Source organism: Anas platyrhynchos, chromosome 13 (genome assembly GCF_047663525.1).
Source record: "Anas platyrhynchos isolate ZD024472 breed Pekin duck chromosome 13, IASCAAS_PekinDuck_T2T, whole genome shotgun sequence".
In the NCBI taxonomy this organism is placed as follows: domain Eukaryota; kingdom Metazoa; phylum Chordata; class Aves; order Anseriformes; family Anatidae; genus Anas; species Anas platyrhynchos.
In genome coordinates this window covers 12,469,773-12,491,047 of record NC_092599.1, presented here as the reverse complement: position 1 = coordinate 12,491,047, position 21,275 = coordinate 12,469,773, and the positions used below count along the sequence as shown (strand labels likewise).

At 45.3% G+C, this 21,275-nt stretch overlaps 1 protein-coding gene across 7 annotated transcripts in view; it reads left to right on the top strand.

Annotated features, from left to right (window-relative positions):
- Positions 1-21,275, top strand: part of FLNB (filamin B) — an 84,967-nt gene that overhangs the window by 41,931 nt on the left and 21,761 nt on the right. For 4 of the 7 annotated variants that reach the window (XM_072044619.1, XM_027467362.3, XM_027467365.3 and 1 more), the window contains exons 9-31: positions 653-730; positions 1,382-1,544; positions 2,784-2,981; positions 4,717-4,854; positions 5,964-6,090; positions 6,702-6,838; positions 7,243-7,436; positions 7,794-7,907; positions 8,438-8,581; positions 8,928-9,051; positions 9,315-9,475; positions 10,057-10,147; positions 10,402-10,571; positions 12,879-12,996; positions 13,738-14,000; positions 14,597-15,194; positions 15,428-15,601; positions 15,982-16,144; positions 16,395-16,555; positions 17,829-17,996; positions 18,724-18,810; positions 19,643-19,766; positions 20,406-20,562. In XM_072044619.1, coding sequence (XP_071900720.1) covers positions 653-730; positions 1,382-1,544; positions 2,784-2,981; positions 4,717-4,854; positions 5,964-6,090; positions 6,702-6,838; positions 7,243-7,436; positions 7,794-7,907; positions 8,438-8,581; positions 8,928-9,051; positions 9,315-9,475; positions 10,057-10,147; positions 10,402-10,571; positions 12,879-12,996; positions 13,738-14,000; positions 14,597-15,194; positions 15,428-15,601; positions 15,982-16,144; positions 16,395-16,555; positions 17,829-17,996; positions 18,724-18,810; positions 19,643-19,766; positions 20,406-20,562 — 3,852 coding nt within the window. The remainder of the gene's footprint in view (positions 1-652; positions 731-1,381; positions 1,545-2,783; positions 2,982-4,716; positions 4,855-5,963; positions 6,091-6,701; positions 6,839-7,242; positions 7,437-7,793; positions 7,908-8,437; positions 8,582-8,927; positions 9,052-9,314; positions 9,476-10,056; positions 10,148-10,401; positions 10,572-12,878; positions 12,997-13,737; positions 14,001-14,596; positions 15,195-15,427; positions 15,602-15,981; positions 16,145-16,394; positions 16,556-17,828; positions 17,997-18,723; positions 18,811-19,642; positions 19,767-20,405; positions 20,563-21,275) is intronic. The other 3 variants (XM_072044620.1, XM_027467364.3, XM_027467363.3) reach the window with 1 other exon arrangement.

The following is a 21,275-nucleotide window of genomic DNA, read 5'->3' as shown; positions in this document are numbered from 1 at the left end:
TTTGCAGTAGCCTCCATCTTACACAAGATATGTAATCTAAAAAGAAGCTGCACGGTACCATCTATCAAAAATGTAAGCTTCGAGCTTTCCCTCATAATTGCTTTACTGGGTGAGCCTGAAAGTCTTCACTCCCTGCAAATAAGCACCACAAGTCAAACGTCCGGTAGTTGTAGTGCTTTAGCTTGAGTGGCCAAGTACATTCTGACGGGGGTTTAGATAACACACAGCACTAAATCACTGCCCTTACTCATTCTGCAAGAATGGCTAAAGCAGCTATTTAGAAGCCATGAATCATTCAGAGTTAAAATGCTGGTTTTAATGTTTATAGAAATTTCTCGTCCAAGTGCTCCACTTGATCATGTTACGACATTCCAGAAAAATACAGCTGTACGTTGGACTTAATGTCTCCTCAGTTTTGGCCTGCCTTAGTAGAGCAATTAACAGCGAGGGGGGGGGCTGGGGAAAAGGTAGCTTGGTTCTCATCTAAAGACAAATCATTTTTCCATATGGAATGGGGAGTTAGCAAGTATATACCTGCTTCCACAGAAACGTGGCTCTGACATTGCTGACTGCGGTATCAAGTGCCCCCCAGCAAAGTCTTAGGCTGGTGTGCATGGGCACAGCTCGAAGGCAGATGTGTTTTCTTTCCTAGGCAAAGATAACGCCATCCAGTGACAAAAACAAGACCTATTCGGTTCAGTATATGCCAAAGGTCACCGGACCTCACAAGGTAGGTGGTGTGTCAAATACCCAGGATTCTTTTGCTAAATGCAGAAAGCTGCTTTGCTGATTGTTAGTGTGAGCCCATGAGGGCTGCATGCTTACCTCTCTGGGCATCCTAAAGGAGCAGTAACCCGCTGTGGCCTTAATCCTTTGTCTGGGCTATTGGGCTGCCACCTTTTCAAGGGGGAGGGTGTGCATGTGTTGGGAGAACATGTGTGGGTGTTTGAGGGAATCAGGTTTGTAGGCAGTGCAACAGCTGGCTCTCCTCTCACCTGGGGCCACTTCTTGCAGCTCATGAAACCAGTTTTGTGGCTTGTCACAGAGGTACAGAGGAGAGTATCAGGTTGTTTCTGTAAGGTGTTTCTTTGCTGATAACACTGTCTGCTGTGGGGGTTTTACAGAGAAGGTTCTCCACCCAGCTCTGTTCCCAGGGGCCTGCAGAAGCAGGTTTTTGCTGAGTGATGCCATTGCTTGGCGCATCGATGTCTGGTCCCTACAGCCAGCCAGAAAAGATAGATACAACTATTTGGGTTGTCCACTGCATTGTCTCTCGTGCCTCTGAGCCATGCAGGCACTCAGCCTCATGCTTGGCTGTGTGGCAGTGGAGCTGAGCTCTACCCCTGCCCCGTGGGCCAGAGCTGACACTGTCTCTCTCCAGGTCTCGGTCCTGTTTGCCGGCCAGCACATCTCAAAGAGCCCCTTTGAAGTGAACGTTGACAAAGCCCAGGGAGATGCGAGCAAAGTGACAGCAAAGGGACCAGGACTGGAGGCCACAGGAAACATTGCCAACAAGTCTACCTACTTTGACCTCTACACTGCAGGTAAGCAGAACAAACGGGCTGAAATTCTGCAGCGTCCTCGGATGTGAAGAGAGCCTAAGTCTTGCAGGAACAAACAAGCTCTAACTGAAAAGTAGATGAGGATTTGCAGCCTGTTGAGTTCAGAGGTGAAATAGTAAGCTTCTTTGGATGCTTTCGCTGTGGGTGAAACATTTGAAGTGCTGAGCTGAGCTGGGGCAGGAAGATGCTAAGCATTACCCAGATTTTTGTCACAAACTTGCAGAATGGCAGCAGGCAAGTTCCTGGCTGGTTTCTTCCCACTACTCATTTTAAAGAGGGATGTGAAATACCCGCCTCTGAAGGATGAGCTGTAAATAAACTGTAAATGCTTAATGGGCTCTGTCTTTAGTGTTACCGAAAAAGAATCTGATCTAATGCTGCTCTGAGTTCACGCTTCATTGACAAACTGATTTCAAACTCTTCTATTTATTGGAGGACTACTGTCTTCATTAGAGCATCTCCATCACGTGGCTTGTTGCCTGCTATTAGGCCAATGCTGTAGCCTGGAGGAGTGAGTCAATAAGATGCTGCAGCTGTCAATTCAGTTTGAACAATGCCAAACTACTTCGGGTAGTTACTTGAAGTATTAAACACTGAAATGTGCTGAGTATCATATTTTAAATTGCCTTCTACCTGAGGGTGCTCAGAAATAAAATTAAATGTGGTTATGGTGAAGGGAAGTGTTATATTCAGTCTCTAATTGAGCGAGGGAGTGGTCTGAATCATGTAAAGACAGGTCTGGCCTCTGCAAGTGTCTGGAAAACCGTTTTTGTTGCGTGATGAGTTAAATGAAACCTGTACAGAGCAGGTGTCCGAGCAAAAGTGAGTATGTACAAAGAAGGATCCTTGCCCAGGCCAGGATGTCTGTTGTCTGAGCTCTTAATCTAAACTGCTCCAAAGCATGGAGCAATTGAATTTATGGTGAAGTTATTGCTAGTCTGTGATAGAGCAGTAACAGGCCACATGTGTATCCAGTAATGTAAGAAACCTTATGGAGAGGGCCACGTAACTGGTCCTGTCAGTTTGATGGCTTTGTGGAGATGCCACCATGCTGTCTTATCCCCACCCTGCTTCCACTGCTGGTTGCTGTCAGTAGAGGCTGAAAATTTAGGCAGTGCTCAGAGATGACAGCAGAGCTGAGCCCAGGTGCTGGCTCTGATCCTGACTGCAGCGCGCAGCCGTGGGGACGCCAAGGCTCAGCTCGGCTGATTTCCTTTGCAGGTGCTGGAGTGGGTGATGTGAACGTGGAAGTGGAGGATCCTCAGGGGAGAAGCCTTGCTGAAGTTACAGTAGAAGACAAAGGCAACCAAGTCTACCGCTGTGTCTACAAACCTGTTCAAGCCGGTCCTCACATTGTCAAAGTGACTTTTGCAGGGGAGGCAATTCCCAAAACTCCTTGCAATGTTCTCGTTGGAGAGGGTATGCTTTTTCAAAATGCACCTAAATGTAGATGGTCCCTTTTCACCTTGGGTATGATCACAGAATATGCTTGAATCTTGCCTCGGGCCTTTTCTTTACCTTTCAACATTGTAGACCTGATTCACTGGGTCACCTGGGTGTTCACCTGGTCAGAACAGTGCTCTCTAACAGTAGCTTTTGCTGTGAGAGGTTTCTTTCTGCCTAGATCTCCTAAAAATTAAGCTGCCCTTTGTATTTTGTTGAGATGTTTTATGCAGCTATGCCGTATCTTGCTATTTTCCACCTTTGTTCCTCAAATTACTATATTTACAGTTTTCCTTCCTAACTGACACCTAACTTGCTTTCTATTCCATCCTTACGTGCTCCTATGCTTTTAGATCTCTGCTCATCTCTCCTGAGCTACCCTCCATTTGTGGAATTTTGGACTTCACTGCTAATGGCTTCATAGTTGGTAAGAGGTGTGCAGGATGCTCCGTCATGTTTGCTTTTTCGTAAGCTTCTAGCCTGCAGCTTGTCCCAGCCAAGAGTGTTTTTCTTTCTGTTGGGGTTGGGGAAGAAAGTTGCAAGCAAACTGAAATGCTGTGTGACCCAGTCAGTGAAACTTGCTTAACCACAAACTGCCTGAGTCAGTTGTGTAAGGGCTCCACCAGCCTTTCCCACTCCGAGGTAGGCTTGCTCACATGTGCTCCCACCCCACCAGTTCTCAGAGCTAGCAGGTGGCATGCGATCTGTGCTTGTACCGTCCGGCACGGGACGTGTAGTGGTGTGGCTGCTGCCGGGGTGAGGGTAAAGGTTGTAAGCTACCGAAACATGTCAGAGCACAACGAGCAGCTTGGCAGATTGGTGCTCCTGCTGTAAGCACGGCATATTGTGGGGAAACGCATGTTGGGGTGAAGCTACCGGGAAGCTGTGATTTCTCAGTCTTTTCAAACCCTTTAGGTCTCTGGAGTCGAAGACCACCCAATAGTTGGATTATTTACCGACAGTCGTTCCTAAGTGTGCGTTAGTCTTTTTATGTAGCAGCTCTGCAAGCCTGGAGAAGCACTTGAGTAAAGGTGGCAAGCGTAAGGTTGAGCTCAGCCACATGTAGCCTTCTGCCCCGACCCATGACTGCTGTGGTCTGTGGGGTCTTCATGGCCCTACTTCTGTAGGTGTGAGCTGCCACAAGCAGGGCGTTGATGTGACAGCTCTTAAAGAAGCAAGTGCAGAACTTGGCTCCAGTAGTGGCAGCTGTTCCAGTCTGGTGCATCTGAAGGAATGGCACAATAACATTGTTCACTAGGGCTTACCTGCAAAGGAGAATTTCACCCCATACTGCAGCGTGCCTCTACATGTGGCACGGTCTAAAGAAGATTGTGCCTCGTACAGTGGGTATCTGAGGGCAATATCCATGCAAAACATTTGTTCTGGTAACTGGCATCAAAAAAAGAAAATTGTTAGAAAGTTGTTAGAAAGCAACGTGGCTTCAGAGTTGCTTTACTTCTTATATGGCTCTTGTAAGGGTCCAGTATCACCTGGCTGCGCTGAATGCAGCTGTCCAAAAGCTGGGGGACACAGACAATGGCAAGGCAGACTCTGTATGTGTTCTTCTTACTACCATAACATTAAGACTTGTGCTGCAAGCTCAGCTGTGGTTGCCCTGAGTCAACATTTAACTAAAGGTTGTTCCAAGCTGGCTAGGCTGCGTGTGTTTGGAGAATCAAAGGCTGCATTGATGTCTGAAATTCCCTTGCAGCCTGCAATCCGAATGCTTGTCGTGCCACCGGTAGAGGCCTGCAACCCAAGGGCGTCCGCATCAGGGAAACAGCTGACTTCAAGGTTGATACGAGAGCAGCGGGCAGCGGAGACCTTGGCGTGACTATAAAAGGACCAAGTAAGTGTGGTGGGATGAACTGGTGCTGTGGATGGGTTTTGGGGAAGGGAGCGAAGCAGAGATTGTGAGGAGGAGGAGCAGCGAGAAGATGGTGGCCTACTGGAACCGGTGGGGTTTGTATCACCACGTAACTGAGAAAATCCACACCACTGTCTGTCCTCCAAGCTTTATGGGCTCACATTGCATCTTTATCTGTCTGTAGGAGCAAGTCACACTCCAGGGTCTCTGGCAAGGTGGAAAAGCTGCCCTCGTAAAGCTAGGAATGCCTTGGAGCAGCATCCAGGCTGCACTGGGTGCTCAGCACTGCATGAGCAGGGAAGGAGAGGGTTGAGGGAACCTGCCAGCTGGCATGGAGATGTTCTGCCAGGATCTGGCCTCAGGTCCTTCACTTTGCCATGAGCTCAGCCCACAGCACAGCACTGCAATGGGTCCACTGGTGGCTGCTGCCTTGTGCTGGGAGGTCCTGGGGCTGCCCAGCAGTGGCGGCTGTGCTGCTGCTCCCCATTCCCTGTGCCTGGGCTCAGGGAATGGCTTTGTTTGTGTTGTACTTTGAGTCAGTCACCTCCCCCCAGGCTGGGGCTGTATTAAAAGGTGCATTGTATTGCCTTCACCTCCTCCACCCGCACAGCCTTCTGACTGTGTGGCTTCGTGCGGTTACGGGGGGGGGGGGGGAAGCAGCAGCCGTAGCGATGTAAATTTTAGTGTATTAGGCTTTTCTCCCCAGATTCTTCATCTTGAAGAAAATGAAAAGTAGGCATTCCCTGCATACTTGTGGTTGCAAAGTCTGACAAATGTTAAGCTTTTTTGTTTTAACATATGACATGCATCATACTGCAGACTAAGAAAATAAAACACAAGGGAACCTATTAAGTCTGGTAACTTAAAATACTTTCTGCTGTATTTCTTCTGGAAGTGTTTGCTGTCTTTGTCCTAGAGGGCAACCAGAACTAACTTCCTTTATAACCTGACCTTTTTTTTTTTTTTTTTCCTCTGGTGGGAGAAATTTATTCTTACAAGTTAAAATAAATACTAGAAAACATGAACTTGCCTGAGTAATTGACGGCAGGATGGAAGCTGTTAAGTTTAATGCTGAACTGATCTTTCAACAGAGGGCTTGGAGGAGCTTGTGAAACAAAAAGGCTTTATGGACGGTGTATATTCGTTTGAATATTATCCAGCTACCCCAGGGAAATACATTGTCACGATTACATGGGGTGGACACAACATCCCCAAAAGGTGAGTTACAAGTAGCATTGTTTGAGGTTTTTGTGTCATTCAGCAGGCTGTGTAGTTGGCAGGCTTCTAAAGCAAAGCTGAGTTTTGAAGAAGCTCTGGTGGGACGTTTACAGCCGGCAGTTGCTGTGACAGTTTTTCTGCAGCCAGTTTTAGGGCTGCAGAGGCTTTGGGGAAGCTTTGAAGGGTGATTTGCATGAGTCTTGATAATCCCAAAATGGTGAATGCAAACCAAACCAACAAAAAAATACACAAAACAAAAATGAACAAACAAACAAAACAAACAAACACACAACGTTGGTGGCTCAGGTAACTCCTGCAGGTTGAACTTCACTGTGAGTTTCTGAAGGGATCTGTTATTTTAGTGTCAGACTACAGCAAGCAGTGCAAACCAAGTACTTGACACTCAGGATCTGTGGCGCGAGGTGTAAGTGCTTGATACATTAGATGACCTCTCTGCTAGAAAGACTGTCTGCTGGGCGCTGTGCCATCACAAGATAGCATCTGTTAATTTGGGAAATCCAGTGTGAAGCCTCATTAAAATGCCTGGGGAAAAAACATGTATGCTGTATGTGTCCTTGTTTCTAATTATGTGCTTTTCTTTTCTCTTTTAGCCCCTTTGAGGTTCACATAGGTCATGAAGCAGGTCCTCAGAAAGTACGAGCCTGGGGGCCAGGACTGCATGAAGGGATTGTGGGCAAATCAGCTGACTTTGTGGTAGAGTCCATTGGCACAGAAGTTGGCTCTCTTGGTATGTTACTTTACTTAATTTGCCTGAAATACTTAAATATTGCAATGCCAGTAACAAACTAATGAGAAAACTGAGAAGGAGTAAAACAAACTAAAACAAACAAACAAACAAAAAAAACAACGAAAACACATCAGTAAGATGTTCTAGTCTAAACACAAATTTATATACTAGGGTGGAAGTCTGTACTGAAGGCAAGTCCTAGAGACAGGAGCATGCTTGTGACAGAGAATGTTTTCTGTGGTTTTGTGGGATGAGGTACAGAAGGAAATGATGTTGCTGAAGAAGGGAGATAGAGAGCATAAGGAATGGTTAAGGATAATAAAAAGCAGTTTGGGGAAACAGTGTTAGATTAGCAGCCACCACAAACCTGTTGTGCAGTTGATAAATAAGTGTTTCTTTTTCAGGCTTTGCAATAGAAGGTCCTTCTCAGGCTAAAATTGAATGTGATGACAAGAATGATGGTTCATGTGATGTAAGGTATTGGCCCAAAGAGCCTGGTGAATATGCTGTGCACATCATGTGCGATGATGAGGACATAAAAGACAGCCCTTACATGGCCTTCATCCGACCAGCTTCAGGAGACTTCAACCCAGATAAGGTGGTGTATAGAGCTCACTGTGGCATTTGAGTCCTTGATAAAACTATTAAAAAAAAAAACTATATGTTTCTAAAGGCTCCTGGTAACACACTAGACTCTTAAGCTGACTCTCCTTACAGTTCTGAATTTGCCATGCTCCAGCCAGATATTACTCAGCTTTTTCTAATAATACTGCTGTGGTTTCAATTAAATATAATGGAAACTTGCTGAATTAGTCTAAATTATCAGCTTTCAGACAAGCCTCTACTTGTATCCTGTGCTTCATGAATTTTGTGGGAAGGGAAGGTCTGTAGAAATAAATAGCTTAATTTTACTAATTTCTGGATTGCAGGCTAAGACTCTTGGTTTTGTTTTCAGGTGAAGGCTTACGGTCCAGGCTTGGAGAAAACTGGCTGTATAGTGAACAATCCTGCTGAGTTCACAGTTGAAACCAAGGATGCTGGAAAAGCGCCTCTGAAGATGTATGCGCAGGTAAAAAGCCAAAGGCAGAGATATGAAACTCCAGCAAAAGGGCTTTAATACCATTGCGAAAAATGCCTTAAGTATTCCTACTCAATTACACACCACTTAATTCTGAGCATGTAATTCTGTTGCAGCTCTGTGCTTTGATCTGTATAATGTAGACAGGCAGCAAATCTAACTCAAGACAAGGTGACTTCTCCCTTGAGTATGAAACACATGGCTTTACTCCTGCAGCTGGAGCCTCCTCAAAGAGGCAGGCTGTAATTTTCTGGAGTTGTCATTCAAAAGCACCTTGAGTGTCTTTGAGCCTGTGAATCTCAGGTGAACTTGTTGAAGTGTGTGTTAAGAGATAATGTTTGGAACGAGCAGTTTAGTTGAGGAAGACTTACAGGAGTGTAATCTGTATGTTTCTTCAGTGTTTATGAGCTGCAGTTCTGAGGAAAAAAACAAAAACATTTTGAAACATTCTTGGGATATTCAAATTATACAAAGGGTTTTTAAAGTACCTGACCCTTCTGCTTATATTCCCTGCTCTTTAGGATGGAGAAGGAAACCCTATTGATATCCAGATAAAGAGTAAACCTGATGGTGTGTTTGCCTGTTCCTATGTGCCAGTTAAGCCAATCAAACATACAATTTCTGTTGTCTGGGGAGGAGCCAACGTGCCCAATAGCCCATTTAGGGTAAGTACAGAGGGGGATATCACTACTTCCATCCAAGTAGGACACTGGTGCTAAAGACTGTGTGTCATTACATCTAGGATGATAAACCCCTTCTGTGATCCTGAAGAAAGTGTACTTGTCTGTTGTCTTTTGTGGGAATATTTCCACTTGAAAAGAACTTCCTGCTTTTACAAGCTTACATGTTGGAGGTCTCATATCAATCCAGACTCAGCCTGAGGGAGTTAGGGCAGTTTGTTCTTACCTTAGTACTGTTTTCATATAGCCTCTGCCCAAGTAATGCTCCAGCTTGACTCTGGTAACGAGCGTGATTCGGGTGTGTGATTCTGACCCTTGTCAATCCATACAGGTCCTGATAGGTCAGGGGAGTCATCCTCAGAAAGTGAAGGTGTTTGGACCTGGTGTGGAGAGAACTGGCCTGAAAGCAAGCGAGCCAACCCACTTCACTGTTGACTGCACTGATGCAGGAGAAGGTAAAGGCAAACTGGGTTTTGCTGTGGTATCAGAACTGCAGGTCATGCAGGGGCGGGAATTAAGTTTTGTTTCCTGCTGCTGGGTTTCCTTTTTTTTTAAATGGAAAAACCTTGGACAACAGAATGCTAAAATGAATTGTGATGTGATCCATTTCATCAGTTAACGTGGTGACTTGTGCAGCTGCTGGAAATCAGAATGTGCTGTCTGTTTGGCTAGTGATATCTGTACCATCTGGTGAAAAACTTCCATTTGCTTTTCCTAGGTGATGTCAGTGTCGGAATCAAGTGTGATGCTCGTGTGGTCAGCGATGAGGAAGAAGACATAGATTTTGACATTATCCACAATGCTAACGATACGTTCACAGTGAAGTATGCCCCACCTGCCGCTGGGCGCTACACTATTAAAGTGCTTTTTGCAGGAGAGGTTTGTAATCTTCGTTTTACAGCCTAATATTTCCAGGGTCTGTGTTCTCTGGCTGCATAGCACCTGGCACTCAACAGCTGACTGTGGCAATGTACAGATGGCTCTTTTCACTTCCGCTTACATGCACCTTGTCTAGTCAGTGTTTTAAGAACTCTTTTCTCATACTTGAAGGTACACAAATAAGGGGGAGTTGGCTGGAGACTATGAAGTTCAAGCAAGTAATATGTTGAACTGGCATAGTGAGTGTGGTGTGAGTCATGGCTTACCTCCTAGGTCTAGAGGCAAGGCAAAGCTACATGCTAAATGATAGAAAACCTATCTTACTCTCCAGGGAATTTGGGAATAAAAATAAGATCTTAAAGAAAAAAGTGGGAGAGGCCCCTGCAAGCAGTCCAGCTGTTAACTATGTCCTAGACTTTGAATGCTGCTGTTCAGTAAGGCAGAGCATTTAAATGAGGTGAAACTTCACTTAAGATGCTGCTGGAGATAACCATTTTAAGATGTTTCTGCTTTCATTTTATCTGTCTGGTTTGGGTAGTGAAGTGACATGCCTATGTTTAGAGCTGCATTTTCTATTGCAGGAAATTCCTGCCAGCCCTTTCAGAGTTAAAGTGGACCCTTCACATGATGCCAGCAAAGTGAAAGCTGAAGGACCCGGGCTGAGCAAAACTGGTGAGACCTAGGTTGAGATGGCATGGCTGGTGCTAGACCATGAGCAGCTGCTGCAGGGTAGCTGCTGCCTTGATGGATACTGCTGGGATTCAGCAATGCAGTGCTGGATACAGATGCTTGGGGTGGCAGACAATTTGAAATGGCTCTGCTCCCTTGGCTTTTTGCTTGAGCAGCATTTATAGGTACTGAATGCTTCTTGAGAAGAGTTTCTGCGTGCAAGCTCTGTGTAAATTAGAATTAACATTTTTCTTCAGGCGTGGAAAATGGCAAGCCAACACACTTCACCGTGTTCACCAAGGGAGCTGGAAAAGCGCCGCTGGATGTGCAGTTCAGCAGCCCTGTGCCAGGAGAGGCAGTGACAGATCTGGATATCATTGACAACTATGACTATTCCCACACCGTTCGGTACACTCCAATACAGCAGGTAGGTCTGACTCCTATAGGAATACAAAAGAGAATGTCTCATGTTGCTGTAATGCCATGACTGCCTTCCCTGGTGCCTGTACGCAGGGGAATTTGTGGTTAAAACCTGCTAGGATGTCCTGTTCCCTTAAGACAAAGCCTTCATGACACAGGGAATTAGAAGCCAGTGGTACAGATTTCTGGTTTAGTTATGGGTAGCTTTTCACTGTTTAATTTCCTGGGACCAAGTGAGTTATTGAAGCAGCAGCACAGAGCTCATGTTATCATTCCACACTGGTGATATCTACGTGCTGCCTTATCTGTTGAAAAGGAAAGGTGGCAATCCATCCCGGGGTCTGAAACGGAGCCAGCTGCTGCACAGCTGGCCTGGCTGCTGCCACCGTCTGTAGTGCTTTAATGCTGAGGCTGCAGTGTGCCGGCTTTCAGCGAGCCGCTGCTCTGCTGCAAACCAGAACAAGGTGAAAAAGCACAGCATTTGGGTGACAGTACTGCCCCTCACAAGTAGAAAAGTGAAGGAATTGGTGCTGAACAGGGAATCTGGACTGCAGATCAAACACGTCGAAGTATTTGCCTGCATTTGAGGTTTGTCCTTGGGTTGAAAATAACTTCAGTCTAACGTTTTGGTTCAGACAGATGCTTCCTAGCAACACCGTTAAAGAGCTGAAAGTGGAAGCTGCTAATAACTAGAAGTATTTTTGCTTATGCTGTGCTTGTGTGTTTGTAAAGTGGTGTTAAACTCCAGAATGCCTAACTCATGAAGACACAGGCTCTGTAGTGCTGAGATGAAAGTGTTTTGCTATCCTGAGTAAACAAGTGAGTTATTTAAGTCATCTGTAGTGACTTCCTTGAATGTAGCCGTATAAAAATGGGCTGATATGGGGGACTGCAGCATTATTTATCTGATAATACCGGATTAGCATTCTTGGGCTCATTGTAGAGCTAGCGTTTGTTTTTGGATAAAGTAGCTGCATGATCTCAGGATGTGGCTGGTGTGTCTATTTGGAGAAGCTTTTGCTTGTTCAGTCAGGGTTGGTATGCAGGAGGGAGCAAAGTAACCCGAACCCTGCGGGTGTGTATTGTGAGCAGTGACCATGCTTCATGCAAAGGGCAGAGGTGAGACAAGCCAGATACTGAAACCAGGTGTCCTCTGCGTAGGTTGTCCTCAGGGTTACTGCACCCTGGTGCCAGAATTAGAAACCCTCTGGCTTATTGCCTCTGCGTGAGGGATAGTTTCATTAGTGAATGAGTTTGGATTTTATTAAGCCATGGGCAGACCTGGTAGCCTTTCACATCTTTCCTTGGTGTGTAAGAGCAGAATTTCAACTGCTAGACCATGGCATTCAGATGCTGCAGGGGTAGATCTGCAGCACTCTGGGGAGCATCTCAGCTGGTGATGTTTCAACAGTGGTGCAGTACAAGTCCCCTGGCTGCAGAGCGTGTGTGTACGTGGCTGTGTGGTGGAAATCTGCATCTGAGGGAGCATGTTGGGTTGTGGAAAAGCTGTGGACTGACAGGTAGCAGTGGTAGGAAAACAGTGGTTGGAAAGAGGTGGAATTAGACTGTACGGTAATTAGTAGCCTTGCTTTTCCTCCAGCCTGTGAGTGCGTAGATCATTCCTGAACCCTGCCTTTTTAGGCCTCACCAGCAGAAGCTTACCTAAGAGCAGAGCGGTGAGACTCTGTACTCCTTAAAGAGCAGTGGGAGGACTGTCTAGGTAGTTAAATTCCTGAGGGACCACGTCAGCAGCAGAGGATCCTTGGTTTAATGCTGTTTACTCAGCCTTATCTCTCTCACTTGTGGTGTTGCTACAGCTACCCGTGAGTGTGTTTTCTAAAAACAACCAAGAATAATCATGGAAGCTATTCACTAGCTTGTGTGAAACATCCATGATTATTTCACTTGGGAGCTGAACCAGCCAAGAACGAAAAGTAAGCAAACAGTGAATATAGCTAAAATATGGACTGCAGTAGAAGAGAATAAAAGGAGCACACATCTTGGGCTGGAACTTGCCATGGCTGTGTGGTATTTCAGCCAAAATACACAAGAGCATTAATCTTTCTGACTTGTACAGCTTAAGGCCCTGGTATTTGAAATGCTGTAATAATATGGCCTCTTTGCAGGCTGGGCTCTGGCCTGGCCTCGGGGTGGGATACCTGGTCTTGAGGGCTGGGAGGGTGGGAGCCAGCCTGTGCTGCCTCCATGCCAGGAGAAAAAAAAAACAGATTAGGTGAAATGATTATGTACTGCTTGAATATTAGTGATCTGTATGAAGTGAGGCGTTAAGCTAACTCATAAATTCTCCAACTAGGGTCCAATGAAGGTCTTGGTAACTTACGGTGGTGATCCTATCCCTAAAAGCCCTTTCACTGTGGGAGTTGCTGCTCCGCTTGACCTAAACAAAATTAAAGTCAATGGACTCGAAAACAGTAAGTACGTGTGGGCTTGGAAGCCCCATAGCCTGCCTCTGAAGGGTCTTCTAGGGCTGTGCAACAGCCAACATGTTCTGCTAGAACATAAGTGGGCAAAACGAGCTTTTTTTTAACTTGCTGTAATCGAGGGATAAACCAGCTTCATGCAACTTCATAGCATTGCTGCGCTGGCTTAGCTGGTCCTTTAGAGGACTGAATTTCAATTCTCCTCTTTTTTTTTTTTCTTTTTTTTTTGTTTTGGGAAAAAAATATGTAGAAAAAATATGTAGAAAAAAATACGTAGTAAGGTGTGTGTTGGGATTTAGTCCTCCCTTGTGGCGAACAGGACTGGGCTGTTCACCAAACCAGGAACCTGCTGATGAAATTGGTTTTCCTGGGGCTAGATCATTGTTCAAATATATGTAACTGCTACAGTGTGGAGTTTGATTCATATGGTCTCATTTTCTGAAAGCAGAACTTAGGGCTGTGAAATGTCGTGTTCCTGAAATGAGCCTCTATTACACTGTTAGGCCATGTTTTACAGCCTTGTTTAACACTGTAGCTTTGTAACTTCCAATTAGCCAGGGCTCTTTGTTATTTTTTGTTTGATTTTTTTTTTTTTTTTAATGTAGAAGGGCGTAGGCTGAGTAAGGCTCTGCCAGTGCTTGCTCCCTCAATGATATGTGCATTAGGGATTTCTTGGAGTATTGTCAAACATTATGTACTCAATGTAGTAATGCAGATTTTGTCCTTTTTCAGGAGTGGAAGTAGGGAAGGATCAGGAATTTGTAATTGACACCAAAGGAGCTGGTGGACAAGGTAAACTGGATGTTAATATTGCCAGTCCTTCAAGGAAAGCTGTGCCATGTCTGGTGGAGGCAGTTCCGGGTAAGGAGTGCAGTACGGCGAAATACATCCCAAGAGAAGAAGGACTGTACATGGTTGATGTGAGTTATGATGGCAATCCGATCCCAGGGAGCCCCTTTACTGTGGAGGCCACTCTTCCTCCAGATCCCTCCAAGGTAAGGGAATGGTTAATGGCTGTAACAGCAGATAATAACTGAAAACTGAATTGTGTGCTATGGTACGAAACTTTTGGCTGAACTAGTCCCTGGAACATCCTTTCTCAGAGCGTTGTTTCGCTTGCAGACTCTGTGACTCATGGAAGTCATCCTTAAAACACTATTTGGAAACATTTTGAACTAATTAAGAATACCGCAGGCATCTTGCATAGTGTGGCACATGCAAGAATCACTCCTAATTTAATAGAAGTTGGCTTCATGACTGTATCAAATGTATTAATTGAGATGTTTCTTTCTAAGGAAATAAATTTCAAGGAAAACTTGTCTACAGCTATCCAGTGTTCAGCATGTCTTCCTCTTATATTCAGTGGCTGGACAAAAACAACTGTGGCAAGAGCATGGATATCCTTGTCTAGAAGCTTGTTTGGAGTAATGAGATACCAACTGTACAGTAAAGCTGGGAGGAGTGACAGAGACTTTGCTTTCTGTCTATTTTTAAGAGCTTGTTAGTCAAGTCTCACATAGAAACAACTGTCTAGGTGGTCTGTGCTGGCAATAGCATGTGAAGTTAAGCTCAACTGCATATTCTCTTTCAGGTAAAAGCTCATGGCCCTGGTCTTCGAGGAGGCCTTGTTGGAAAACCAGCCCAATTCACGATAGATACCAAAGGGGCAGGAACTGGCGGTTTGGGTTTGACGGTAGAAGGCCCATGTGAAGCTAAGATCGAATGCTCAGACAACGGTGATGGAACCTGCTCTGTCTCCTATCTGCCCACGAAACCTGGAGAGTATTTCGTAAACATCCTCTTCGAAGAGGTCCACATCCCTGGTTCACCATTTAAAGCAGACATAGAAATGCCATTTGATGTCTCTAAAGTTGTTGCCACAGGCCCAGGTCTCGAACGTGGCAAAGTAGGTGAGGCAGGGCTGCTGAATGTCGACTGTACGGAAGCGGGTCCTGGTGACCTGCGGGTGGACATGGTGTCGGATACTGGCTCGAAAGCTGAAGTCCAGATTGATGACAACAAAGACGGGACCTATGCCGTGACATACGTGCCACTTTCAGCTGGCATGTACACAATCAAGATGAAATACGGAGGAGAGCAAGTGCCTAAATTCCCTGCCAGGGTCAAAGTGGAGCCAGCAGTGGACACAAGCCGAGTGAAAGTGTTTGGGCCAGGAGTGGAAGGGAAAGGTGAGAATTACCCAGCTCTTGTCAGAGTTTGTAGGACTGAAGATCCTTTACCCTACACAGTCTGTTCCTAGCAATTCAAGTTGTAATGGCTTTGTGTGTTTCCATGGTGACTTTCAAAGGGGTTGTTTTGTTATGTTCCCAGATGAGTTGTTTATCATGCTGGTTCACAAAATGTTTCGTCGTCTCAAATGCATGTGGTTCTTGAAGTGACTCTTCAAAATGTTGTTCTGCAGATGTATTCCGGGAAGCTACAACTGAGTTCACTGTGGATGCTCGACCTCTAACAAAAGCTGGTGGTGACCACATCAGGACACAGATCACAAGCCCATCTGGCTCCCCCGCAGACTGTCAGATCCAAGACAATGCTGATGGAACTTATGCAGTAGAGTACACGCCGTTTGAAAAGGGTAAAGTCTGTTGTTTTGTTTTGTTGTTTTTTGTCATTTTTTTTCCTTTTGAGAGGGGAAAACCAACAGCAAGCATCTCTTCTAACACTTTCATTTGGCAAACTGTCGAGGTCTGCCAGTAACTTTGCATTCTGGCAGTTGTTTTTTTTTTGCCAGTAGAGAAGCTGATTCTACAGGAAGTATCTATTTTAACTTGAAAAGTGACTTACAGGAACTTAGCTTCAGAAGAACAGTGCATCTTGGTTACGAAATACTCGTGAAATTTTGTGAAATGCGGGAGGATGGTCTTACTCATCTGCTGACATCTTAAGTCCATAGAAGTAGAAGTGAAGTGATTAAAATATTTAGGGAATTTACTGTGTGTTTTCCTTCTCTTACAGGTCCCCACACAGTCAGCGTAACATACGACGGTGTGCCTGTGCCAAACAGTCCCTTCAGAGTGAATGTGACAGAGGGCTGCCACCCATCACGTGTAAAGGCACAAGGACCTGGACTCAAAGAAGCTTTCACAAATCAGCCAAATGCCTTTTCGGTTGTCACCAGGTACCTAAGCCTACTTGATCTTTCAAGAATATCTGAGAGAGAGAGGGAGGAGTGTAATGGGCTGTGCAATGCAAGATGCTAAATCCAGTACAAATATTTATAAAAGGGCCAAACTATGTACTCTTGATTAATGTGTATGCTATCTCATAGGTTACTGAGCACTTTGCTCTCCAGAGGTTATGAGCTGATAATGGTTGAGGAGTGCTCCTACAAATGGGCAATTCTAACAATCTGTATTTCTCTTTTGCAGAGGGGCAGGAATTGGTGGCCTAGGAATAACTGTTGAGGGACCTTCAGAATCTAAAATTAGCTGTAAAGATAACAAGGATGGGAGCTGCAGTGCTGAGTACGTTCCTTATGTTCCAGGAGACTACGATGTCAACATCACATATGGGGGAGAGCATATTCCTGGTAAGAGCTCTTGCTCAGTGGCTTTCTGAGGAAGGAAGGTGTTGAGCTAAAGACTTGATGCCTTCGCTGCATCTCCCTCTTGCAGGGGATGTTGAGGTGTTAATGTTCTGCTTTTCCTGGGAGTACAGGAAGAAATTGTAGCACCTGGCTGAGGGGAGCAAAAGAGCATGTCCAGATGGGTGGGATAAGGACAGGGATGCTAGCCTTGACAAACAGCACATACAGCCCATGCTGGTTCTGTTGTGTCAGGGAGGACATGATTTAAGTGCAACGTAACTTGTTAGGTTAAGGAAATAGAGCCCTTTGATTACTGCAGGCTGTTCTGCAGTAATATGGTCTAATGGGGGTTATATGAAGCCTGTATTGTCATGAGGATTGCTAATGTGATAAGTATATTGTCATGATGCTTGTATTAAATGTTCTAAGTTTTGGTCACTGCAGGGAAGAGAAGTGACCGTTTCTGAAAGCAAGCATTAATCTGTGTGTGTATTTGCACTGATATCAAGCTGAAGTGAAGTAGGTTTAAGCAATGTTCCAGATGCATCTGGAAGCCAGCAGTTTACAATTAAAAGGAGGATGTTTTGCTTGAAGCCAGTGATTAATGCTCCTAAACACCAGGCGCGTTTTGCTGCATTGTGTGCTTAGGGCTGTCATACAGCATATTTCTAATATTCTTTCCCAGGCATTCAGAGGGAGCTGTTTTTTTTCCTGTTGGCCCCATTCTATTTATCAACATCCTAAAACTGTTAAAAAATGAAAGAAACAAATGCCTGTGTGAAGCTTTGTTTGTGCTTCTGGTTGGTTTCACGCATTTCTTCTCAGGTGTTCAAAGCAGATAAATCACAACTGAATTGTTACACTGTGATCAGAGCAGAAGCAGATGGTCTGAGGACTGAAACTTGGGTTATAGCTGACAATTTGGGTTCAGTAGTCTGCAGTACTCAGCTTGGCTACTTCCAGGTGCAGTCTGCCAATCCTTCATGTACTCCCTTTAAAAAATGGTAATTCTACATTTAAAGCTATATGCTGCAACCTGCCATTTGATCGGTTGCCTGTGCCTTGCAACTTTTATTCTATATTGAATTAGTGCATAGCATAGGTTGAGCTGGTGCTGTCTTTGATAGTAACTTGTCTTGTTTGCGTAGCACAGAAGTGCCTGAAGTATTAAATGGTTCAGTCCACAAAGCCAGAGCCAGCCACTTGCAGGCGTTTGGGCATTTTACTGCAGCTGTTAAAGCTGTGTTGTATTAACACTATCCGTCTTAACTTCCAGGCAGTCCTTTCAAGGTTCCTGTGAAGGATGTTGTGGATCCCAGCAAGGTGAAGATTGCAGGGCCAGGTCTGGGAACAGCTGTTCGAGCCAAAATCCCACAGTCCTTTACTGTAGACACCAGCAAGGCAGGAGTAGCGCCCCTGGAGGTGGTGGTGGCAGGACCCAGAGGTAAGAAGCGAAGAACTCAACCTGGCTGTGCCCATCTCTGCACTTGGGTGGGTATCGTGCTCCTGGCCCTGCTTGCAAGAGTGGTGATGCCGCTTGTAGGAACATTTCCCTTGGTTCCCATTCCTCTGGTCCATGCATCTGGAGTGCTGACCCACGTGTACTGCTGTAAGAGGAGGAGAGCTGTGTGCTGTGCAGGGCTGCTTTGAGCAGTGTCTTTAAATCGCTTTATCCTAATCTTCACAGGTAACAGAAATGAGATGAGTAAGCATCATCGATGAACAAACACGGCTTAGGTTTAGGCATAAACAAGTAAATCCAATGTCTCACAGCAGCCTTGTATCTGAACCCGGGCTGGCTGGCATAGCACAGCATCTCGCCTAGAACAAGCAGCCCCTCAGTCAGGGCAGCTGCCGCTCGCTCAGTTAGCGAGGGCGCTGCTCAGACCAATGCAGGACCATTGCTACAGCCTTGCCCCTCTGTGGAGCAACATCACCAAAATGATCCCCAGAGCCCAGCAGTGAAATAACTGTCCATCCAGGAGGCACAGCTGAGGGGCAACTTTAAGCCCTACTAGAATAGTAGCAAGGGGTAGTGTACAGGTTGCCCCTATCAAACTCTTTAGATGCCTCCAAGTTGCGCCTTGCTAGGAGGTGAGAGCCGGTTCACCACTCGAGTATCGGGTTGTCCTGGTGCAAGTGACTTTCAGGTAACAGTTCTTTAATTTTAGCGGATGAGACGGATTCCCAGGGATCGAGCTCTCCTTTGAAAGTGATTTCGGATTTTAAAGGTGATCCAAAGGGTGACACTGCAACAGGTTTGAACTCTTACTAACTACTGGCAACTTGGGCTCTCAGAAATCCAACTGGCAACAGCAAGAATCATCTGGAGGAGGGAGTGGGAACAAACTGTGCTGCTTTTCAGGCTTTGCATGACAACTATACATTTCTTTTGCACTCACTATACTGCTAATCTTTCCTGTGTTTCAAGCCAAGTTGTAATTGTAGACTGCTTTGTGTGTTGATCTGGACTGATACGTCACATAATCTGCTGTAGGTTTAGCTTAATGCAAATTGAAATAATTGATCCTTCTTTCTTATGACTTTGGCAGCTTGCAGGATTCTCCTGTCTAGGCAGTGAGCCTGCCTTTCCTAATACTTGATTGTGAAAGACTCAAATTGGTGAATGCTATGCACTAACAGGCTTTAGGGCTCAACTCTGTGCAGTGAATCCCAGTGGCAGTATGTAATCTTGTAAATGGCAGTTCAGGCAATTATAACCATTACTCATTTTCTTCGTGGGAAGATCTTCAGAGTATTTTGAGAAATTGCTCTTGACCAGGACTGTACAAAAAGGCAGATTTTCCTCCAGTATTTTCATGCTAGCTTTTGTTTACAGTGAGAAGATGGGTACCCAGAGAGCAGTTGATGGCAAATCTGTCTTAAGTTAATGGCTCTTGAATACAAAATAAGGGAAACTGATCACTGATCCATGCCCATTACCTTCATTCAAAACAATAAATAAATAAATAAAGAATGAAATGTAGCTTCTTCCAAATTGTAAATCAGCAGAGCATTGTGTAACATCAAATGGCTGATAAGGAATTGAGTTTTAATATTGCAGCTGAGAATTGTCTGTTGCTTTTTTAGGAATTGTGGAGCCTGTTAATGTGGTAGACAATGGAGATGGCACCCACACAGTGGTGTACACCCCTACCCTGGAGGGACCGTATATGATCTCTGTCAAGTATGCTGATGAAGAGATTCCTCGCAGGTAAGGTGGTGAGGATAAACTTAGATAACCTGAAGAGTTCATGACCTGATTGTGCTCTCCCAGCACATGAATACTATTTAAGGACTAGCTGTGGTCCTTCCTACTAAGCCAGTACAGCTACATGTACGGCTTTTGGGTTTAGCAGTGATTTGAGACTGCTGCATCTACAGCAGGGATGCCAGAGGGGAGGTGTATCTGCACCTCAGCACCGGCTCCAGCTCAGCTCGTCTGCCTGTGGTCTTTCTGAAGACGTTCATCCCTGCGACAAAGCTCTGCTTTAAGCTTTCCTTTCTACTCCAGACAGTTACTGGGAGAGCTGTACCTACTCCTCAGGGCAGTAACCAGAACACCATTCCGTGGGTTCAGGCACTGCAGAGGCTCTGGGATGTGCATGTGTCCCAGTAGCTCAAATGCTCTGCAGCATGTCAGATCTCCTCTTGAGTTAGCAGTGTCCTGTATCACCCTTTGAGGGAAGGGAAAACTGTCCCAGTGATCAGCTGGGCATTGGCTAAAGGCTCAAATGAAGCTGGTAGTGTTGTCAAATGCCCCTTGTGCTGTCCACCTGTGTAGTGTGTTCTGCAACAATGATCAACCATGATTTAGGAGGAGGGGGTGATAATGTGTTTTTTTTTCTTAAAGTCCCTTCAAGGTGAAGGTGCTTCCTACGTATGATGCCAGCAAAGTGACAGCAAGTGGACCAGGTCTCAGTTCCTATGGCATACCAGCCAGCCTGCCTGTGGAGTTTGCCGTGGATGCTAAAGATGCCGGGCAGGGACTTCTCACTGTACAGATAACTGTGAGTAATTGCAAAACCATGGGGGGGTTGCAACAAATTGTTTCTAGGTGGGATTGAGTGGCTCCTGTATGAAGTGTGCACAGCCTTCGGTGTTCTGAAGACTGGACTGCTGGCTGGGCCTTAAGCTCTGTATTTGTGAAGCTCTTGAAATTGCTTCTCTGAGACTTCTGTCTTAGTCATCACCCATGCTATATTTGGCTCATAATTAACCTTACACTCTGCAAATGCCCCTCCAAAAGAGATAAATACAGGCTCTTTACAAGATTACAGAAATGATGGAATTTGAAATGGAGACAGCCTGCTATCAGTGTAGTTCAGCAAGGCCACAATGTAACATCCACACTGAGCATTATGTGATGATAACGAGTTTCCCTCAAGGTTGCTTGAAGTTGTAAGCCATTTAAAGAGATATTACAGGAATGTTTTTTGTTTGACTTGGTTATTGCATTCCCTGAAGTTTCAGATGCTTGGACTCCATGGCCTCAGCAAAAATGTCTGTGTTTAGTGGGCCATAAAGCACATTTCTCAGCCCTGGCATGCCTAGGTCATGGCATGGCCGGTTGTACTTGCCGTTCTGCATTCTTGCTCCCGTGCTGTCCCATCTGCTCAGGTGCTGCAAAACAATTGGCTTTATTCTGGAATGCAAGTGTGCCCTTAAAGGATCTGGGATATTTATCAGAGCTCCCAGCATGGCTATGGCTTTGAAGATTAAG